Source organism: Sinohyriopsis cumingii, chromosome 15 (genome assembly GCF_028554795.1).
Source record: "Sinohyriopsis cumingii isolate HCF-2022 chromosome 15, ASM2855479v2, whole genome shotgun sequence".
NCBI classification, from domain to species: domain Eukaryota; kingdom Metazoa; phylum Mollusca; class Bivalvia; order Unionida; family Unionidae; genus Sinohyriopsis; species Sinohyriopsis cumingii.
This window is the reverse complement of record NC_142975.1, coordinates 140,569,900-140,594,595: the sequence shown is the minus strand read 5'-3', so window position 1 is coordinate 140,594,595 and position 24,696 is coordinate 140,569,900. Positions and strand designations below refer to the sequence as shown.

Below are 24,696 nucleotides of genomic sequence, written 5' to 3'. Positions count from 1 at the left end.
TGCATTGACATTGCACATAAATTACAAATTTAGCCATTCCTTGACGATTTGGAAATTTTTTCTCCAAAATCCTTGCTATGAAACGATTAGGCAAGTTTTACTAATATGGCAGACATTGTTACAACACAACATGAGGTTGAATGAGCAGATACAGAACTTTATTGATTAAAGAGAGACTACCGAGCATTTTTATGAACAATGGAAAAGAGGATACTCTTTGCACTTATTGCACAGAATTTTGCTGAAATTTTTAACTCACGAGAAATAGATAACTATTTAGTAATTAAAAGCATCTTTACTATGGTTAAAAAAAAGACCAGGAAAATTATTATTTAACCTCCATAATAGATATAAAAAATGGTATTGGAATTATGTTGGAATGAACATTAATGGATATTATAAAGGAGCATTAGAGTCCTTTTTTAAATTGCATATATATATATATATATATATATATATATATATATATATATATATATATATATATATATATATATATATATTCCGAGTATGGACTATTTTATAAAGCTTTAAAGAGACAAAGCCGATAACCAACTTTTCTTGGGCACATAACAATACTGAAATCTTATGCATTATGGATGTTGACAAACACAGAAACCAATAAAATTACAGAATTATAAAATAAGCTTCGAGAGGATTTTGACATTAAAATTTAGTTAATTTCTGTCTCTCTGCATTTTCTTTTAATGCATCTCCAGTAAACTATATTGATTTGTACCGAAAATGGTGACAATTTTGAAGTAGAGCAGAAGGCATTTAAAAAACTGGTAATATTTATATTATAAAAATTGTCTCTTTCTGTTCAATGTGTAAGGAAGTTACACAGATCTATCACTTAGAAAATGGGCTTTTATTGACTTTCATACATACATGAAATGCGTACTTGTACTTTATACAACTCTAAACAATCATTTTTCGTCATTGTAAGATGAAAGAAAAAAAGTTTTCAAATAAAATCAGTTGATCAGGCATGAATTTACATTTATTACAAACACGTTATACCCTTATAATGTACATCATATTATAAAACGTGCATTTGAATTTTGACACAATTGTCTTAGTTACTGGTGGAATAATGTCCCTCACTGTTCCAAAATCTACATATGTTTATTTCTTTTCAGATTTGACCACAATATATTTCTCGAAGTTAAAGTGTACTTTAAGAAAAACTTTCAACACCTCTAATCTAGGCACTTCCCTTTTCATTTTACATATTTAGCTGTGGCATTTGGCTAGAAGAAAAAATACAACGGTTACTCATATATTCCATCTGTACTTGTATCTCCCAATAGTACGGTTTTTGCACTTGGCTCATCTATGTTCTCTTTATTCCGGATCCAACAGGACACATCATTTCACAGCCTGTTTTATACTGAGTTTTGAAGCTATAAAAATCAATAATAGTTCCCTGATCAATAAGCGTATAACCATTATAGATTACATTATGTTCAAATGATTTCTTATAGAATATTTATACCTTGTTCACCGTTACATATGATTTCATGTCTGAAGTTGTTTTCACAAGATCTTTGACTGTACAGTGTACATTGTTCTCCATCAAGTTTCCAAGCCAATAAAATACGACACCAAAATGCATTTTTGTTTGTCCTTTTGGATAGTGTCATTACATTTTCATCTCATAATAGTAACAGGTATTTAATATCACATATTTCATACTCAAACAAATTGACTAATTATTTTCTGTTAGATAGAAGAACTCAAATAAATCCATGTTATTTTCAAAGTTAATATAAATTTATCAATGACTATCATCGCCAAGTCAGATTTAAAAAAAAAAAAATTAAGGTAACACCATTTAGCATTTAAAAGGAATTTTACACCCGAACACTATATAAAAGCATTTACAAAATGCTTACTAAAAGGCAACATAAATAAAACCAGATACTGAAAAGAGATATCGAATAAAGATTTCAAATACGAATATAGAGGAAGTTGGAAAATAATAATAATGGGTTAGTTAGAGAATATAACGATAATGTTTTTGGTTTGTTTGTTTTTGTTTGCATGGTTTTAACAGCACTTTTGTCACCTATGATGTCCAGGAAATGGGACGCTCTACCAAATGAGACACGGCGACTCTCTAAAGTATAACGGATTCAGACAGTAACTAACACTATATCCAAATAAAATAAAATGGTTTTAAAAATAGTTTGAATGAACTACCAAATAACAGAGCTTGTTCTAGTTTCAGCGTTTATGAAACAAAAAATGGAGATTATTCCGTCAAAATGTTAAAGAATCGTGTTAACATTTACACGAAGCTTTAATGAAATGTTCTCAAACAAAGGTTGCAAGTGATCCTGAGTTAAAAGCTGTTAACCATGATAAAAGATACAGTGTACTTATATAATTATCGACAGAATTAGTATGTGGAACACTATGGAGATAATGCGAATTTAACGTGGAGATGGCACCTTTGGTACTAAGGCAAATTAACATAGATACGGTACTCTTGGGCATTCTGGGGCTTTAGCAAGAGTTGGGTACTCTGGAGCATATTAGGAAATTAACATGGGTGAGCTTATATAGAATAAAATGGGAATTAACATTACGACTATGGGCCTCTATGGAGTAAAACGGGAAGTTGACAATTGTGGGTCAAATCTGTGCTTGAACAAATAAATATTTTTCCTCAAAACCAATTGTAATGGCTTCTCTCTGTCATATAATCATACTTTCGATGTCAGACTTAATAAATATCCTTTTGAAGTCAATTTTGACCTTAGATTTGAATGAGTTTACCAGCCAGGTTGTTGCCACCAAAGTGGATTTGAACGAGTTTACCAATCAGGTTGTTGCCACCAAAGTGGATTTGAATAAGTTTACCAATCAGGTTGTTGACATCAACCCAGGCGAGCTTGTGAGTTTTGGAGATCAAACTAGAAAACTGAACAGCCACCTTGGACATTCAAGAACCTTCTTTGAAGATGTGAGGTCCTTTGCACACACAAAAATGGCTGAAATCAACGAGCAGGGGAATCAGACTCAGTAGCCGAGGGTGCGGTGAAACAGTAAATGGATGCAAAGAACACAGAATTGCCATCACAACCACATGTAATAACTTCATGGAGCAGCTTTAGCAGAAAATAAATCAGGGAAGTAAATGAAGAAACTAATACGCTAACCTTAGGGAATGGCTGTACAGTATGAACTTCACTAATTGCAGAGATGAAACTCACTTCAAAGGAATCAATATCTATCCAGCTAGGCACTTAGATGAAGCTGCAGAATTTACTGATGGGGTGGTGGATGTATTTTTAGTCTCCCAGGATGCACAACTGTCAGAAACTTAAATATTCCCGAGACAGTTATTTTCTATAATTGCATAACAGTTGTACCAGTACACACCAGTAGTTGGTTAGAAGTGCATGGGCATGTTGCACCTGAATAAGGAAAGATAGTTGAGCAATTATACTACTTGATCACATTTTTAATAGAAGAACTATGACAGGCTCTCATTGTTACCAGTGTGAGAAAATTACTGAAGTGGAACAACAGCTGCAAGTTTGAAATCATCAAAAGAACCAAGTTGCTCATGTAATACATTTGTTTGTTGATGTAGATGCTGTCTGGAGAACTGCCATGACAACCACCATTTATCTGGGGCTAGCAGGAATCACAACTATAATAACTGTTATAGGCACGCCAATCTGAATTGTTCTCAGAGCCATATAAATAATAATTAGCATTGCTGGGTAAATAATCTTGCTGTGGCTGCATTCAAGAATACATGTATATTCTGAACTTATCATAGCAGCACTTAGTAGTCTCAACAGAATACTTGCGATGGCTGTTGAGAATAAAATGATTAGCATAGTTGAGTTTGACACGGTGTTGGTGGAAATGGAAAACCACAGATGACCCCAAGCACACGTGGAAACAGGTTGTGCTAAAACAGGTAGTGAATTTACAGGCAGTGAAAATCTAATACCTGTTTGACAGTGAACTTATGGTAGGTTCCAAATCATCACTCATTTGACTTTGCAACTGAATGATTGATAATAGTAGTATCATATTTGGGGTTTTCCTTGTGACTGATCTAGGTTTAATTCTACACCACCCATGCTTTTGTACTCACATGTACACTTCAATATGTGAAATGTTCCCATATGCACCCCTGCAAGAGATGAATTTGTTATGTACAATCATTTACATCATGATACACATGTATTTGCAAGTTTATCAATGTGGAAAAATTATTGTTGGTGTAGAAAGCTTTGACGCAGATAAACACAAAAAATCCAAAACCACTATTATCATTCTACTAATCCTTATTATCTACATAATATTTACTTTGTATTTTTTGTTTCCTCTTCCATTTTTACTAGCACTGGCTCAGATTGTGTATCAGCATTTGGAATATGTTTTTCACTAGACTGGTATTACTGATTATGTCACTCAATAGTGTTTTCACTAGACTGGTATTACTGATTATGTCACTCAATAGAGTTTTCACTACATTGGTATTACTGATTATGTCACTCAATAGTGTTTTCACTACAATGGTATTACTGATTATGTCACTCAATAGTGTTTTCACTACACTGGTATTGATGGTAGGGTCTACTCAACGTTTATACAAGTCTTCTGATTTGTTTAAATGGTTGTGGTATCCAACAATACTAGCCATTTTCATAACCATATTATTGGGTAACAGAAGATACCATCACCACCAAAAGCACATTCTTATTTAAATAGTGAAGCTTTTATGTTTTCAGATGTTAACATGTTTTCATTTGGGTTGCAACCTTAATAACACAATACATTGTATTTATCAAAAAAAAAATGTTTAACAGTGTCTGATACAGCAGAGATTTTGTACATACATTCCTAAAACATATGTAACATAAGTCCTGAAACTTTTATTTAATTTTTCAATATCATCACTTGTCTTTAACTATCTTGCAGACACAAGAAAGTCCAATATATTGGCATGTCTTTCTCTGACATAGAAATGCATGTATTTAATGTTACTATCTTGCACAAAGAAGCAAGTCCAACTGATCGACTTGTCTTTGTCTGCCATAGAAATGCTTGCATCTAATGTTAATGAAGTCCAATATTCAACCTCCTTCCCAATAATATATACTGGTAGTCTTTGAAAAGCTGTTTAAATTTTCATCAGGTCTAAATGTTCTATTTCTTGCTGAATAATTCCAATTTCAGCAAATTATTTTTATCTCTCAAGGGATCTCCTGTTATAATTATCTGGACTTTTAAACTGTTGCAGATCAGGTTAATTGGTTCATATATTTGCTATTGTTAGTTAAAGCAATATTGTTTTCAGTTTTTGCGTCCAGAAATAAACATAAAACCTGCTATACACACTTCCCAGCTAAGTTAATTCTCCCCGAATCTCAAGTCACATTGTGCCTGTACTTCTTCATAGTCATCACTGTCAAATGTTAGTGCATTATGTGGAAATGCAATATCAAAAGCTTTCAATTCCTAACAACAGACCCCAAATCAATGTTTCTTTCTTTGATAAAACCCATCTGTTTACCTGATAGGAAGGGAAGCAGCAAATTATAATACCTCACACCATAAACAGAATGGGTATAATAACTTGATGTATGCTGTCACGTTTGCCTGCCCGCGATTACGTAAGTCAGGAACAAAGGAATGGGCTAGCGCAATGAGTATGTCGACCCTGCACTGTTATGGCGATTTTTGTTTGTACAAAAGCCGCTTCGTTAGGTGTTAACACTAGCATATAGATGTTAGAAGCTTTGTTCTAAGAACAAAGGACCCTCAAAGCGATTGTAAATCTCCCCACTTTGACAGATGGCCTGAGGCTCGTCTGTTAATCTGCACCGTCTGGGGGTAGAATTGATATCCAATCAGAACTGAGGAAGGGTGGGGCCATCCATTCGAACCAGAACTTAACAGTCATTTGAACTAATAACGAATTAGTGATTTGTAAGCCGTCGTACTGGTAAAGCAGAATATAATTCACTCCGAGGGAGCCACTCGTGATTTGGCGGGAAAACTCTTAGTACATTCTAAGGACAGAAAGCTTCGTAAAGGTCAGTGAGTTATTTGCTCGATTGTTGCAGAATGTTATGGCATTGTAATTGTAATTAAGTGCAGTATGTATATTACTTACTAGAATCGTTAGGACGTAGAATTACCCTTTGATTGTTTAATTTACATGCGTACTTGAGAAATGAGCTATGATTATGTAGATTGCTCGCTCGTCAGAATTAATACTGTATTTCGCTATTTAGTTACTTCGCAGTAAAGTAGTGTATTTATTCATGTGATATTCTAGATTTTGCCATTGTGATTAAATGGTAGCTTGTAAAATGGCTGCAGTATGTAAATTTAAATATGAATATTTCTGTACACTTGTGGGAGTGTAATGTACAGAAATGCGTCGGATTATTGTGATATTGTTGAGAATAATGAGATTAAGAATATATATATATATATATATATATATATATATATATATATATATATATATATATATATATATATATTGATGCGACGCAATTTAGTGATTTCTGTATGATAAGTAGGATACCGCTCTTATTGCAACGTTGTTTCTATAAGAACGTGTGTGTTTTTCGATGTGCACAAATGCGTGACCAAAGATGTAGATAACCTTGATCTGATGATTGATTGATTGATTGTTGATTTAGTGTGAGCGAGATGGCTAACACAAATGCTAACGTCCTTGTGTTTTTCGTAGGAAGCTTTTGGGGACAGAGTAGTCAAGTCCCAAGTCTCAGAGAGACAGGATAGAAGTAGGCGAACAAGCTTCCTTGAAGGAGAGATAGAGAATAGAAGTAGGCGGGGAACAAGCCTCGTTGAAGGATGGAGAGAGAAAGAAAAGGAGGAGGAGAAAAGAAGACAGAAGGGGAAGAGGACGGGAAGAATCGGAGAACGCCGGAAGGAGGAAAGCAATTGGCGTTGTAAACACAGATGAGTAGAAACCGAGTACAGGGGAAGCCATCTCACACTATAACCACGTGATGAAATAGGTTGTCACATGGTCGAGAGGAAGTAGATTGGTTGAAAAATTAATATTGTTTAATTTGTATTAAATTGTTATTCTTTTGGATTTCACCTTTGTGTTCTTAATAATTTAATTGTCGGTATTGCTGACTGGGGGCTCGGAGCTTTATCTCTCTCTATCACTAATTTCACTTCCTACAAAAACGAGCCAGGGTGGGAATTCCACAGTAATTCAAATAACTATTGGGAGCACCCCACCCCAACGCATAACAGTGAGTCACATAGAACTTCAGATATGCAAATAACAGCAAGACAAAACGGATTTAACTGTCTGGGCAACACATTTATCTATCAATCAAATATTGATAAACATGTGAAGAAAATTATTATTATAATACAGTGGGACCCCGCTATAACACGGTAGTTGGGAGCCATAGAATCCGACGGTGTTGTGAACCGAACCGTGTTATATACAACCAACTCAGCTGAAGAAAATGTACCCACCTCCCAAAAAAAAAAAAATTGAAGGGGGGGGGGGGTAATAAATGCGGGCGGTAAAATACGTGCTTCGTCGGCACAGATGCTATCTTGAATTAATGCATATTAAATGAGAAATACACCTGTAGTGAAAAGAGAGAAGACATCATATAATAGTTTACTTTATTTAGAGAACCATGAATTGGTATATACGTGAATACTGTTTATATATAAATGTCTAATGTATAGCATGATCGAGTATCAACGCAGTGTACTCACCTGCGAACCTCATCATATACACTGAATCCACAATACAAGCGATTCCATCGAAAATATGCACACACAGCTTTAAAATATTCATTAATTTTGTAACAGGTCATATTGGTCTGAATTCAGTGGAAAAACATAGCACAATCACGTAACGAACGACGAAGCACATTTACTTTTAAGTACGTTCGAAGTCGGTAAAAGTTAGTTTGCGTTTTAAGCCGCCGTTGGCATAAACTTTTTCCCTACAAAAAGGAAACTTTCACAGCACACTTAAAGTGTTCCAGTCACGTTGGAAAATGCAAAAATCCATCAGATTCCATCACTTTTATCTAAGTTTGGTACTGACATCCTTTGAAGAAAACATCTTTGCTGTTATTGAAAGATTGTAGTCGGCTTTCTTTGATGAAGGGTGCATGCGCTTTGGAAGTCGCCGCTAAAGAACAGCTTTGGAGAACCAAACGAATACCCATTTCTTACTGTGGCGGCAACATCAAATAATTGTATTGTATGATTGAGACGGGGATTTTTTCCATTTGCTGAGTACGTTTTCAGCGAACTGTTTTATCTGGATAAATTTTTAAAAGGAATTGGCCGTCGTTTAGACTATTCTAGTTACTGTCCCTCCATGCCTACTGAATAAACCAATAAGAATTTTTAATTTTTTTTTTACATTTGTGGTAGCAGCGTGATGCTGCCTTCTACGCATGCATTGAAAATTAACAAAGGGTCAACGGACGATAGAGATGCAGGTGTTCTAATGACATGGATTATTAAAGAAAACGTGAGTGTTCTGAAGGATTTAATTCTGAGTGAAAAGAAGAGGAATTTTACTTACCATCCACACACAAATGCGTCTTTGTAAATATATTAATTACTAGCGAGCGGCCGAAAATCCAATGAAAGACAGATTACGATAAAATGCCTCGTCCAGTTGAACTCCGTTACCAGAAATGTCAACAACAAAAAAGCGGATATTTCACAACATACAGAACTCGTGCTAGATGTCAGGATAAGCGGATTATGATATAACAATGCACTGTTTAGATGGTTTGTCAGTATAGACAAAGAATTTGTTTATGTAACAACAGATAAATTTCAGTGCATTTTATATCCAGTTTGCGGCTTCCTTTCATGGTGCCTCTGAATTTCTGCATTCCAAACCAATGGTTGTATAAGATTAAACAGCCAACAATGCCGCCAGCAAATAAAAAAGCCACATGGTATGTTTTGCAGCCTATAAGTAAAAACAATCGAAGTTTGCGACATTGGCGAAGACCTACGCGATCCCAGAATAAAGGTTTTATGCGTTTTTTTCTTCTTCTTACTTTTAAGAAGAAAGAAAAAGTACATTTTCGTGTACGAGAAAAATACTTTTTCGTGTACGACAAAAATACATAAAATTTCAGGAGCCAAGCCACGATCGTCTTGCATTTTTTTTCTATTTATACGCGATCTCTATCCCAAAATGATAGGAAGCTTTTTACGTTTTTTTTCGTACTTTTTAAGACTTTTTTTTGTGCACAAGAAAAAAACATGAATATGAAATTTCGGGAGCCATGCCACGACCGCGTTATATACGAATTCGCTTTATAACGGAGCGCGTTATAGCGGGGTCACACGGTACTACTATCACTATATAAGATCACCTATTTTGAATATGAATGAAGTTCACATAAAAATAATTTTAATTTACCCATGGAATGAGATTATATGAAACCATACATGAATTAGGAACATAAAGTTTTCAAAGCTCCATTCACTCATCATCACTGTTGTCATCACTACTGTTGCAGTGTGCATGATCACTTGCTCTACGTATGCTGACAATTCTATCAAGTCTTAACAGCTGATAGAGTGCATCTATTACACAAGAAAGCACATGGACTTTTGATACAAGTGGCTCAAAAATGCCTTCAGCAAGTGGATCACAAAGTCCACCTCTTCTGTTTAATCCAACCAACTTCCCCTTTTGAATTTTGTTAATTATTTCTGTACTCTTTTCCAGATATTGTCTTTTCTCAGAAGAAAGGACAGTATGGGTATTCTGGTGCAAGACCCTGACAATGTTAAAGGCAGACTCACTGATAATCTTGGAAAGGATAGATCCACTGGTACCCTCTGTAGTTTTAGCAATGTTCTGAAAGTGTATACCTACAAGCATTTCAAAAACCCCTCCACCAGGGATTACTAGAGTGGGGCACTTTATTAAAAGTTTCTTATCTGGACTTATATTTGATTCATCATCATTTTCAAAATACAAATCTATTTCCCCCGTGTTCATCACGGACTGCTCAAAAGGTAACTGAAAACTATGAATTGTCTCCCTTGTATCAAAGCATTTTTCAACTGATTTGAGAGCTTGGTACAGATATAATGTAGTTTGGTCACAGAGTCCTTCCGTTGGTGCACAAACAATAATGTGATTTATTGGAGTTTCTGTTTCTAATGCAATATGGATAAATTTCTGTCCACCTATTAAAACTGTTTCACATTTTCTAGATGTTAAGATATTCTGTGTATGAATATCTTCAGTGAAATAATGAATGGAAAATTTATTGGAAATGTGTTCTAAAAATTCAATATCTTCCTTCAGAACACAGTGAATGACTGAAATTTTATAGTCTCTGAAGACTGAGTGAGCAAAGTCTGGAATTTTTTCTGAACATATTAAAATCCTGATATTACATTCAGCACACTTTCTGACAAAATATTCAACACTGTTTCTTCTGTGCCTAACACTGTCATTAATCTGGTTTTCTGAGTGGAGCTGAAAAATTTCTGAAGGCTCTGATTCTATGGTAGCTCCATCTACAGTATTACACAAGATAAGAATCTTTATCAATCCATCTGAACTTTCATGGCACTGCAAAACAAAATCTCTCCTTAAAAGAAAGGCCCTGTGCACCATTGAGTTGGAATAGGGCTGGTTTGGCACTTTAATGTGAACTTTACTGTATTTCTGTACCATATCTTGAATAAAACTTGGCAATGACTCTTCAGATAGTGTATCAGGCAACAGATGTAACAATTTATCTGCAAAGAATCTGGATGTGTTTTGACTGAAATGTGTTGAGAGTGTAGTAACAGCAACATCCCTTAAAATTTGTCTCTTATCTTTGACGTTATCCATCCATATTAGACTTTGCAAGAGAATTTGCCTTACAACTGACGGCAATACCTTTTTTCTTACTTCTAGCAAGGAATGTGAAAGCTGACTAGAGGCACATCTACTTTTGTCTCCAAAGGCCGACTGTACATTGAGTTTCCCTTGATGAGCATAGGTATCTAATGTCTGACACAGTTTGGCCAGATATAATAAGAAAGTCTTGGAACCATCTGCTGTGTATTGATGACAGTTATTGCTGGCTTGAACAATCATCTTTGCTACTGGATGTGACACATGCAAACTATCAAGCATAGTTCTACCATCACTTGTAACAAGAACACGCCCAGTCTCCGATGTCATGAGTGTTTGGCTGCATTGGGGACCATAAAATCTGGCGACAGTTCTTTGTAAAGATGATGTGATCTGGACAAGAAGCCCCATATCAATTTTTGATGTTCCCTCCATTCTGCATATAGGTTGATAACAACGGGGATCAATGTTTTGTGATATTCAAATTGTACATCAGTAACAGGTTCTAATCCTTCAGTTTCTTCACTTTCTTGCTGATCTCAAAATGCAGTAGCATGCATGTACAAGTTTCATGAATCCAGTATCCATCTTGAAACAGTGATTTTTTTTGCATCCTGAAACAAACTGTAAAAGAATTATTCATTGCAACATGAATACATGAATTCTATCCTAAATTTTTTTATTTAATTGCAACAGAAAAGCATGATTTCTAGAAATGGAAAAAATACCCAATTCAAGTTTATACATTTATTTAGAATTATAATTGCAAAAGAAACAAGAATAGTTAATAAAGTATCCATGTAAAAATCTTTTGCTGTTTTTGAAACAACACAAGGAAGTTAATAACAATAAGAAAAGCTGAAACAAAAAAATGATAATATCACAGAATGTGAAAAGTTTTCCTAAGTTATGTAATGACAGTACATGAAGAGTTTCTTCTGGATAATACAATCTAATCACTATATTCATATATGAACTATACACCATGAATCTGGACAAGTCTGCTTTCTAGAAGTTTTTTTTTTTACAAAAAGTTGAAGGTCTCACAGAAGTACAAAAATATTAAAATAGAAAAATATTTATTCCCAAAACAAGATAGCTAAAACAGCCTCTTCTTACACCAGCATACCCAACAGTAATGTAAAATCCACAAGTTTTGTGTGGTGCAAAATATACAAATTGCAGCCAACAAATCTGTTTACAAAATACTGTACTACACAATTTATAGCTTGAAAATTCCACTCGTCCATTTGTATTTATGTGTGGCAACTGAGGATGCTTGTCCAACTGAAAGCAGATATCGTGGAATGTGTAGGACATGGTAAATTGATCCAGGACACGTAAATGTTCCAAATCACTGAGAATTTTCCAAGCACTGTAATTTTCTATACATACACAGATTTTAACATGGTAAGTGATTACACAGCATCTCAGTCTTCTTAATGACGTTTAAAAATGGATCATGTTAAATAGTTTTTTGAATGAACTATATACAGTAGTTTTATAAATGTGTCATGTTACATAATCTTTGGTATCCACTTAACAGTAGTTTTAAAAATGTATCAAGTTACATAATTGTTTGAATGAACTCAACAGTAGCTACATGTTGAATCTCCCTAATTTACAACTGTAAATGAAAGCATCAACACTGCAAAAAAATTAAATTTACTAAACAGAAAACTCCAATTTTTTAAAATCATTTCAATATTTGAACTTCCAAAGAAAGAAACAATGATGTAAATGTACCCCAATCTTGTCCAAATCAACGAAAAGAAATCTAAAGAAAGAAATTGTGATTTATGGTGGTCATTTGTCCAAAATCAAAAATAGAATAATATATTTGTACAACAATTATCCCTTCAGTCACCTACCAGCTCTGATCCCCAAACCATCGGAAATCCTTTCTTTTTCCTCCAGATTTAGCTACAGAAAACTGGAAGGCTCTAAATGTGCAAAGGAGTCCATCTCAATAATTTCCAGCACAGATATGACTGAGACTGGGGATTACAATAGGAACAGGAACTAATAATACCGTAATCCACATAACAAATATGACTGAGACTGGGGATTACAACAGGAACAGGATCTTCTAATAATCCACATAACAAATACGACTGAGACTGGGGATTACAATAGGAACAGGAGCTACTAATAATCCACAGAACCAATATGACTGAGACTGGGGATTACAATAGGAACAGGATCTTCTAATAATCCACATAACAAATACGACTGAGACTGGGGATTACAATAGGAACAAGAGCCACTAATAATCCACAGAATCAATACGACTGAGACTTGGGATTACAATAGGAACAGGAGCTACTAATAATCCACAGATCAAGTACAACTGAGACTGGGGATTACAATAGGAACAGGAGCTACTAATAATCCACAGAACAAATATGACTGAGACTGGGGATTACAATAGGAACAGGAGCTACTAATAATCCACAGATCAAATATGACTGAGACTGGGGAATACAATAGGAACAGGAGCTACTAATAATCTACAGAACAAATACAACTGAGACTGGGGATTACCACAGGAACAGGAGCTACTAATAATCTACAGAACAAATACGACTGAAACTGGGGATTACAATAGGAACAGGAGCTACTAATAATCCACAGAACAAATACAACTGAGACTGGGGATTACAATAGGAACAGGAGCTAATGAAGGTAGCTGATGCATGGCCAGAAAGCCTGGATGGCAAAGAAAAGACAGAATCATAGATTAAATCATGAAGTTCATTTCTTGTCACTACCAATGCTTATGAAGACTTTTATAGTTAAGGATCTCAAAGGAAGGTTTTGCCAATGGATCGTAAGGAGGTTTAGATAGCAACTAAAGAACACACAAGAATTCCACCCTAGCATAAACAAGCAAGAGTCTGTGGAGCTCAAAGTACCAATAAGTTCTGAAAGATATGGGTCTGACCCTATAGTAGAGCCCACTGAGAACTAAAGAGTGTTAGAGAAAACTGCTTATAATGGTGAATACAAGTGTAATCATTTTCTTCAAAGAGAAAAAGAAGAAAATCTGCAATTGCAATTAAAAGGGAGGCAGACAAGATCAGTGTATTTCTTACTGGACCAATTATAGTACTTTCTCCAACTGACATTGTAAACCTTAGAGGTTGATTGATCATAATCCTCCATCTGTTTACTATGAAGAAAAACCTCTGTATGATAAAGAGAACCAAACTAATGCATGACATCCAAGAAAATCTAATCAGTTTGTTCTGTAATTTCATGGTGTTTGTTTTCGTAATCATGTCACTTTATATGCTTTTATGTGTTGTCTAATATTGTAAATCACTTGGAGCTTCTAAAGATTAGGTGCTGTACAAAGTCCAAATTATTATTATTATTATTACCATTTGTCTGGAAACCTAGCATTAAAACTGGTCAAAGGTCAAGGAGATATCTGAACCACCACTGGGGCCACATGAGAGCTATTATGATAAGCTCTGACTTGGAAGTCCTGACTCTGTACAAAACTTGAGGGATTATTCTGAAGGATGTGAAGGCATAGGCACAGGAGTTGGCAAAATCTGTTTTCATTTTTGGTGTGTGTGTGTGAGTTGGATTCTTAACATAGCTTTAACAATTTTTCTTCACATCGCTACGATGTCTGCAGTGTGGCAGTTTAGAGTGATGTCTAGCATTAAGACATCAGCTGCAGACACGTAGCACCTTGTCCCACCCAGTCACATTATCCTGACACCAGGCCAACCAGTCCTAACACTAACGTCTTAATGCTGAGGGCCAAGCGAGGCAGCTGAACCCACGACCTCCTGCATCCAAGGTGGGCACTCTAACTACTAGGCCAACAGAACGGTCCATTTTTTGAGGGGAATGGACTTATAATGAAAACAAAAGAAAGAAGAAAAAAACCAGGCCAAAATTCCTGGTAATATTCAAGTATCAGTACCTAAAGCCTGTGTAAATTCATCTTGAAAATAGTTCTCAAGCAACTTGTATAATTCAATGTATTTATAGAGCGCACATATTATCCCACCTTTATTCCTTCCAGCTAATTCTTCAGGCATCTGATGCGGTTTAGTGATTAACATTTATTTTTAATGACTTGTTTTGTGTATATGCTGCTCATGTATTTTCATTCATTCTTTTTTCTTTCTTTATATATATATATATATATATATATATATATATATATATATATATATATATATATATATATGGTACAGCAATCTGCCAGGTGTTCACTCATTTAAAATTCCTTGGTGGGGATGAACATGTTATTTCACTTGCAGAAAAAGCATTCTAAGTGATCATTCTTGGAACTGAAACTGTTCATGATTGTATTGTTGTTTATTTTTTTCTTTCACTGTTATTGGGGTAAAAAAATTTGTTTAATTGTATTTATTGAAAATTATTTTCATTTTAGGATGATATTATAAATGGCTAAAAATTTAATCATGATATGTATTACAATGATGAGCATATGCTTTTTCATTTTCCTTCCTATCCTTTTGAAAGTGGGGGGCCTCACATGTTCATGCCAGTAACATTCAGAAATAGGCTGGGGATCCTGAGTTTCTTGAGTGAAGAATTCAGGACTAGTCCTGAAACTCTGCTGAGATTCCTATGTCTGCAAGAACCTGCAATTGTTTGCAAAATAAATGGTGCCATTTTTGGTTGTAATGATGTTTAAATTAAAGTGGTGATGATGCAAATATAAATGATGAAAGTAACCAAAAGCTTTCTAAGATAATGATTTGGAATATGGTCAAAACGTCAATTTGCCATAATGATAATAACTGCTACTCAAGTAAATGACTTTGGCTATGGTACCACAGTACCAATATACACTATTTAAAAAGAGTTTTTGGCTATGGTACCACAGTACCAACTTACACCATTTCAAAAGAGTTTTTGGCCATGGCACCACAGTATCAACATATACCATTTCAAACGAGTTCACATAAATATGAAGATTCATAAAAATCAGTTGTCAAAATCATTAATTTTTCAGTATATGGACTTGGGATGAAAATAACACTAATACCAACAAAAAAACAAAAAGAACAAAAAAACCCAGGTAAAAATAGCCTGTTGCCTGTTGATGTTTGAATATCAGTACCTAAGGCTTGTGTGAATTCTTCTTGACAACAGTTCACATGAGCAGTCTCAAGCAATCTAGGCACTGTACATGTACCAAGATCAATTATTGCATTCTAAAGAGTCATCATTATATCCCACCTTCCTGGGGGTGCAGGTGGCCAAGTGGTCTAAAGCCCTCAACTTTATAGATCACTGAAATCCCACCTCTGCCCACGTGGGTTAGAGTCTCGGGATTGGCCATTGTTGGTATGTGAGAATGCTTGCCAGTAACTTCCTATGGGTCTGTGGTTCTTCCCTGGGTTTTCACACATTCTTCTTCCTCCACCATGTATAGCCTATCATGTGCACAAAAATGACATTAAATCCACAACCAATCATAACCATATCCCACCTCTATTCCTTCAGGCCAACCCTATAGGCATTTAGAACTCTTTACTAAGTAATGTATTTATTCTGAATTAGTAGTTGGTATATTTTTTTATTTCTTCTTTCCTTTACTAATGGTAATTTATGTTTATATATGTAGTACAGTGTAATGCTGTTATGTTTCTTCTGTGTGGATGGAGATGCTATTTTACTTTAAGAGAAAATTACACAAAATTCTAAACGATCATTCTTGTTTTTTAAACTATCTGTAAATGATTTTATTGTTGTGGTATATTTTTCTTTTGTTTTTATTGTTGTTTTGGGTAAAGTTATAAGTTTACATTTATAAATGCTTTAACTTACATTCTATTTACTGGAGTATACTTCGTTTTTAGTGTGTTATTATAAATGACTACGATTTTAATCTTAATGAGTAAACAAATAATGATTATGTAATTTTTTGTGTTTCCCTTTGTCTCTTTCTGACAGTGTGTGACTCCCAAGTTTATGCTTCTGACTCTTAAAGTAGTTTGGAGACTGTTAATGTTAAAATATCTAACATGGGATGAGAAACTCAAAACTCAAATTGAAATTGTCGGCCTGTATTCCGAGTTTCCTCTGACCCTTTCCACCCGATTATTCACATTTGGACATTTATTGGTGTATAACACAACTGTCCAAATCTAAAAAAATCGGGTGAGAAGTAGGAGAAAACTCAGATTAGTCACAGGGGCTCGTTACAAAGAAATTTAGGAGTATCCATCAATGAAACGACAGCCATCGATTCACTGACGGATACTCCTACTCCTTTCTTTGTAGCAAGACCTTGTGCAAGTTGTCGATTAGTCGGTCCTCAGCTGTTGCAAACATTCGTCTTACTGTATCGCATAACTCAGCATCAAAATCAAAATGGCGTATTAATACGTGGAATATTTAGAATCCTTCAGGTTAACTAGATTCCTTTAAATCATACATCACTGATCAAAGCTTTTTGAAGACTTTTGGGTTGTGTTCGCAGGTTTGTATGAAATGCCTACCTTCTTTGGGAAGATTCATCCCGCTTGACTACTGTGAGCTTCGACAACACTCTGTAAGGAACAAAGAGGAAAACTGCCACAAAAGAAATCTGTCACTCAATTGATAAAAAATGATTGTGCACTGTACTTAATAAAACATAGATTTTATTGCAAAACTAAAAATAGGTATATTCGTTTGGCGAGATATAGTATCTTATTGTTACTGTATATTTAATAGCTGATATAAAGGTTGTTTGTATATGTTTCTGTGGTGTAGCGGTTATCACATCTGCCTAACACGCAGAAGGTCCTGAGTTCGATCCTCAGCAGAAACAACTTAATTTTCTTTTGTGTTCGTCATGTTTTGCGTTTTTTCTCTCCCCACCATTTCTGTTATAATATGACATTATACATATCAACACATTTTTGTGTCAAAACTCGGCCTTTTATTAAAATAGCTTTCTTACTCGTTATGGCTGCACGATGATTTACCCATAGAGGTTCGTATCGTTGCTTACAATTACCTAGATAACATTCAATATCTACAGCAGCGGATATCAAAGTTTAGGAAATAACGAAGGATGGTAATAATTGAAAAAAAAAAAAAAAAAAAACCTGCACATTTTCACATTATTTATCTTGTCAAGTAAGAATGACTGAGCGTTATTTCAGTTCATTAGAAAGTCGGACAATTTTCAATGGTTTCCATGAACTTAAGTAATTATAACTCAAGCCAACACCGGGTCTATTTAATCACGCCATCCGTTTTTGAATCTGAAGACCATACCAACCACTCATTAAGTGATTATGCTATGCATTGCGTGGACTGGCAAATTTCTTAATTTCTATTTATGGGGTGGGGTGGGAGGCGAGTTACATTATTCTGTACAGCAGTATGTTGTGATTTGGGAATTTGTGTTATTTACAAATTTATATTTGTAAAGTTCTTAACTATTATAGTTGTATGGTCGGTTGTAAAAGCTAATATGAGATTTTTTTTTTAAATATATATTTCAACAATCTTCCGACTTTAATTTAAAAAAAATAATACTTGATAAAACATTGTTAAACAGCTGAGACTGGACCATTTTCTTCCTCTTAGAAAAACAGGAACAATATGTATATTTAAGAACACAACAGTACTTCACACAATACTAATATATAAGACTAAAACTAGGTTGTTCGCAATCTTGTACAACATTAGCTACGATGTCGTAGCCTCAACTTGATTTGTTGTGGTTGAGGCCCAGGAGGTACGAGTAAGGGTACTAATATTAGTACTAGTACAACATGGTCATCTGGGTCTTGGTTCGCCTAGATTCGAATGATTCCCTCCAGAAATGGTTCAGCATTGCACTGATTATTTGTGGTGAATCTAGCAGCTCTCCTGTGAACCATCTCTTATTTATTAGATCTTTATTATGTGGGTTAAACACAGTCTAGCAATACTCAAGACCTCGTCGAACCAGAGTGAAATATGCCGCACTTTTTACTTCTTCATTGTTGATTTGGAGGTTGCGGTGCAGGAAAGTAGTGAATGGGGAATGCCTAGGGACAATGGGATTTTTATGTGTAAATAGGTGGGTTGTAACCTGGGGACTATGGAAATTTAACATGGGGAATAGTAAGTTGGCATTCTGGGGACAATGGGAATTTAACATGGTGGGATGGGACTGTCTAGGGACAATGGGAATTTGAACAGGGGAGATGTATGTAATATATACAAGACTTACATTATACATATATTTTGTTTTGGTTTTTTATTTTTTTAAAAACAAATTAGGCATGAAAGTTAATTTCTTTTCGAGGCATATGATTGGCCATGAAAAGGGCCTTTGGTTTTATGTTAACATACCATACTGTTAACATATAGGGCATCGCTTAGGTCTCCTTCTTTTCCTTAAACTCTGTCTCACTTCTGATCCGTAAATCAAAACCCTCTTTAAACAGCCTTGTCTTTCTACGTAAATTCTTCTTTTCCACACACATGTATCCATCATCTTGACAATAGTCCACGAGGATCGGACATACATGGGTAAGTCCGTTCTAAACATCATTGAAGAGACGAGAGTAGAGGATTCCACGTCGGTCCACATCTTGGTGACGAGAACAGGTGAAGGAATTCAGCGAACTGCGGTTATGTATAGGGAAAGGGAGAATCGAAACGGACTGAGTTCATTGACCAACCCAAAAACGCGATACAAAATTCAGTCACCATTCGTCCAATCGGAAGAGAGCAGTCCGTGACGTCACATTTCCTATATAGACACACTAGCGTTTGTGCCCAGTCAATCCATGCGACACAATTAGCATAAACATGACAGAAACTCAGAAAACAATGAATTGTGGTGCACCGGCCGTGGAGACTACCCAAGTGAACCCGGACTTACTTCCAGAAGACGTGAATTGGGATTTTGTGGATTTTCTTTCGCAAGAATTTGTTCCGGAACCAGTACATTCGTCACCATCTCCTTATTTACCACACGTGGAGAATTTTAAACAGAAACAGAAAGAAGAATTGGAGAAATTTATGCAACAGCAAAAGGAAGCGGAACAAGCTTTTCTCCTACGACAACAAGAAGAGGTAAGAAAGAAACAACAAGAAGAAGCAGCAAAGAAACAAGAGGGTGAAAGTCAAACGGTTACGATACTGTTAGACATTTTAGCGGAGTTAAGAACTCTGAAATAAATGTATCAGACTTCTTCATTACGACCGAAGAGAAAAAGACCTTCCCGACTAAACAACCCAACCCTGTGACAACACCTACCATACCACCCATAATGATTGCTACCAAATCATCATCATCGACAGAACGCAGTCCAGAAGTAGGCCTTGGCCGTGGCAAAGGCTTAAGGCAGTTAAAGTTGATTGCTTCCTAAGTTTTGTTGTTTAAAACCAACAAATACCCAAAGGCCCTTTTCAGGGACACCCATGTCTCTCGAAAAGAGATAGTATTTCAATTGCCAACATCAATTAAAACTAAAAAAAAAACTTTATTACCCATATAGTACGTGTGAATGGTTGAGTGCGTTAGTGTAGATTCTTATTCTAAAAATCAAAACCAAGAGACACTTACTTTTTATAGACTGTCTATTCTGATACAAATTTTACAATCCAGTTCACAACAAAACATACCACTTTAAAAAGTTCAAAGGCTTCTTCTTTGTCTATCTTCACTCTCTCTCTTTTTCTTTTAAATTTCGTCACTTTCACAGCTTTTTCCTCCTCTTCATCCTCACTTTCTTCCCTTCTTCTTTTTTTTTTCCTGTTTCTGTTTCTTCACCTGTCTGCTTTCTTCCTCTTCTTCCTCTCCACAACTCCCCTCTTCTTCTTCTTGCTCCTGTTGTTTCTTAGGGCAATCTGGAGACCAATGTCCTTTTTCTTGAAAATGATAACAGGTATCTTGACTTTTGTCTCTTCTAACCCCTGTTTTTTTTTGACGGTCTGGACACTCTGAAGACCAATGTCCTTTATTCTTACAGATATTGCAAGTATCTTGACTTTTATCTCGAAAGGAGGGTGAGTAGTCCGTCGACTTGTCTGAAAAATTTTTTCTGATGACCCCTCGCAAAGCTCTGATGAAAAGTTCGATCTGTGTAGTCTCGTCCATAGTTCTGCTCAGTTTGAGAGTGAAATGAATAGTGGAATGACAAGACACACCCCCTTTATACATACGCTGGTCTGTGATGGATATAAAGTGACACATGGTGTTTAAACTTTAGTCATTTGACTTTTTGCTATTAAGATGAAACGATCCAATCCACTCGTGAAGAAAGAAGAAGAAAGTAAGAGGCATAAACGTGATCTATCGCCTCGTACCATCGCTGAAGTCTTGGCACAAATTCATGACAGTGATTTTGATGAGAACATGAGTGAACCAGAACCCAGACCCACAGAGTCTTACCCAGTTAACCCTGAAAAGTACTATCACATTCGAGAGACGGAAAAGCGCTCCTCTAGAATATTTAGAACCACGGCTTACACATACATGGTGAAGTTTAAAGATTTCAAGTCCGACGTACCATTGGAGAAAGCATAATGGTTTATCACGGAAGGTGTGGGATTCTTTGCTCACCACACTCAAACGACAATGTCAACCCAAAGAATACGATCGCTTGAGACTTTCCATAGAACACGACATCTTGAAATCCCCTGTTTGGATCGAGTTTAGCAGCCCAGCAGAATTGACCCCTTCCAAAGTCATGGACAAGATTCAACACGTACAACAATCCAATGACCAGTTTGACATCACCGATGGAAAAGCGACACTGTCCATGACCCAGGTCTCACCTCCTCAAGGGAATGGACAACGCAAAATAAAGTCTTATTGGTGGACGGCCTTCGCAACACCAAAACAAGTCTCGTCCTAATTAACAATCCTCAAGACCAGATGTGTTTAGCCAGGGCTATCGTGGTGGGACGAACGTATGCCGACAAGAACGACACGGCAGAATGGAAAAGAGCCTGGGAGAACATTCGAAAATCAAACCGAGCCAAACAACGAAATGAAGCAGAACTCTTGTTACAACAAGCCAGCGTGTCTAAAGACACACCCTGCGGCATTCCTAAGATGCAAAAATTGCAAGATGCCCTAGCTCCGCGATACACCTTGAAAGTGCACCCTCAAGAAGTGCGCGGACCTCTTTGTTTCGAGGCCAAGACTTTAAGAACGGAAAATACATTCATCTCTATCATCACGATGAACATTTCGATACCATTACCAGTATCACTGCATTATGGGATACGGTTATTACTATGGCTATAACAATCGAGAGCATCACAAACACTGTGGATCGAAATGCTCAGGATGTTTGGCCTCTCAACCCTGTTTGGACAAAGGGCAAGAAAGAGTACATTGTCCTGCTTGTCTGCGCATGTTTGTGAGCCCTGCCTGTTACCAACAATATCTGAAGACACGGTTCACTGCAGAAATGTACTTGTCAACTCCTGAGATTGTGCCCTACGTGTGGACAAGGCATACGAACCAATACTACCAAGGCACACATATGTCGAGGAAAGAAAAAAATGTCACATTTGTCGCCAAATTGTGGACTTGGAACACCAATGCTACATGCAAAAATACCAACCCCAACAAGAGGAAGATGATGGTCACAAAAAGAAGAAAGGCAATTTCATCTTTTTTGATTTCGCATGCATGCAAGAGACCGGCATTCACATTCCTAATTTCTGCGTGGCTCATCGAGCGTGCGAGAAGTGCATTCAAGAACCTATCTTCAGTTATTGCCCTCACTGCAACAAGATTCCTAGAGGGCGTGAAAAAATCTTTCGAGGACCGAGCACGGTAGCCGATTTCGCCCGATGGGTCTTAGACCCCATCGACAAGACATGTAGCCAAGAGGACATCGAACGTTACGGAGATTGTCATCGTTATGCCACGGTGATGGCTCACAATTTCTCCGGATACGATGGACAGTTTCTTCTCAGATACTATACGTAACATGGCACAGAGCGTCCTAAAGTCACACTGAACGGAGCCAAAATCATTTTCATGCAAATGGGACAAGTACAGTTTAAAGATTCGATGAGTTACTTGGCCATGCGTTTGAGTCGAATGCCTAAAACGTTTGGAATGACAGAAATGACTAAAAGGTACTTTCCATACTTTTTCAATACGGAAGCCAATCAACACGCCGTCCTACCCCATTTGCCTGAGGCTCACTATTACGACCCCGACAACATGCGTACCGAACAAGGAGAAGCTTTCTACGCTTGGTACCAGGCTCACGCCTCGGACCCTTTTGACTTTCAGGAAGAAATGCTAAAGTATTGTCGTTCCGACGTGGACATTTTACGGCGTTGCTGTGGAAAATTTCGAGAACTGTTCATGGAACACGGAGGGGTCGATCCTTTGAAAGAAGCTTGCACCATTACCAAAGCATGTTCCTTAGTCTACCGACAACGATTCATGCCCCAAAATACCGTGGCTGTCATCAGTCCTCAAACGACCAACTATGTCAAACGTCAATACTCGATCAAAGCCCTACGCTGGTTACATTACTTGTGCGACAAGGAAGACAAATAGATTCAGCATGCCCGCAACGGAGGGGGCGAAAAGACAATCGGAACGTATTCGGTAGACGGCGGGGACTTAGAAAACCCCAAGAGCGTGTACGAGTTTAACGGTTGCTTATTTCACGGATGTCCCGTCTGCTACCCTGACCGCGGCACTAAAAATCAGTTGTTACATCGAACCATGGAAGACTTATACCAGGACACTTGTCAGCAACGCTTGAAGTTAGAACAGCAGGGATACCAAGTAGTGAAAATGTGGGAACACGAGTACGATCACCGTTTGAAAATCGATCCCGAGTTCAAACGCATCATGGAAAGTTACCAGTTCATGGACCCCCTGAACCCGAGGGATATTTTGTACGTAGGAAGAACCAATGCCACCTGTTTGCTGTACCAAGCCGACAAAGAGAAAGGAGAAGAAATCAAATACTTGGACGTGTGTTCGCTGTATCCCTACGTGTGCAAATATTGACGCTTTCCTGTAGGGTACCCGCGATTGCTAACGGAACACACTGACCTGAAAAACATTCGACAATACGAAGGTCTGATCAAGTGCAAAGTTTTACCTCCCACGGATTTGTACCATCCCGTGTTACCTCACCATTGCCAAGGCAAGCTGATGTTTCCCTTGTGCCGTACTTGTGCCAAAACGTGCAACCAAGACCAACCTTGTCAGCACACCCAGGAAGAACGCACCTTGACAGGGACGTGGGTTAGCCTGGAATTATTCAAAGTTCTGGACATGGGATACCAACTGTTAGAAGCATACGAAATTTGTCACTTTCCCAAGACACAACAATACCACAAGGGTGAACCCAGTCAGAAATGCATTTTCGCAGACTACGTGGATGCCTTTTTGAAACTGAAACAAGAAGCCAGTGGCTATCCTTCCTGGTGTCACAGTTACGAAGACCAAAAGACATTCAAAGAGAAATACTGGGCACAAGAAGGCATCACTTTAGACCACATCTAGAAAAACGAAGGCAGGCGATCGTTTGCCAAAGTGATGTTAAATTGCTTGTGGGGCAAAATGGCACAACGACAGTGTTTACCCAAGACGGAATATTTGACAGAACCTTCTCGCTACTTTCAGATGATTCACGACAAAACCAAATACATGAAACACGTGGACGTCGTTCGCGAGGATTTGATCTTGGTCAATTACGAAGAAGATCTAGACTTTGTAGAAGCCGACGAATTTGGAAATGTCATTATTGCGGCTTACGTGACAGCTCATGCTCGCTTAAAATTGTACGAAGCTTTAGAACTGTTAGGGGAACGCGTCCTGTACTTTGACACGG

At 36.8% G+C, this 24,696-nt stretch overlaps 1 protein-coding gene and 1 non-coding gene across 3 annotated transcripts; one reads left to right on the top strand and one right to left on the bottom strand.

The window, feature by feature from the left end:
• Positions 1-7,648: 7,648 nt before the first annotated feature.
• Positions 7,649-17,370, bottom strand: LOC149782919 (BBSome complex assembly protein BBS10-like). 2 transcript variants are annotated; one of them, XM_089934474.1, is made up of 2 exons: positions 17,225-17,370; positions 7,649-11,509 (listed from the first exon to the last, which is right to left on the bottom strand). In XM_089934474.1, the coding sequence occupies exon 2, from the start codon at positions 11,318-11,320 to the stop codon at positions 9,506-9,508; it is 1,815 nt and encodes a 604-aa protein (XP_089790600.1). In that variant the 5' UTR covers positions 11,321-11,509; positions 17,225-17,370; the 3' UTR covers positions 7,649-9,505. The 2 variants fall into 2 exon arrangements, with proteins under 2 accessions (XP_089790600.1, XP_089790601.1); XM_089934475.1 differs by having other exon boundaries at positions 7,649-11,499.
• A 253-nt stretch (positions 17,371-17,623) lies between these two features.
• Trnav-aac (transfer RNA valine (anticodon AAC)) lies at positions 17,624-17,696 on the top strand. Its single transcript has one exon. It is a non-coding gene; the product is annotated as a tRNA-Val (tRNA).
• Positions 17,697-24,696: the final 7,000 nt, after the last annotated feature.

Excerpts from the sequence above, each read along its gene's own strand:
- LOC149782919 (XM_089934474.1), bottom strand. The coding sequence starts at position 11,320 with ATGGAGGGAACATCAAAAATTGATATGGGGCTTCTTGTCCAGATCACA.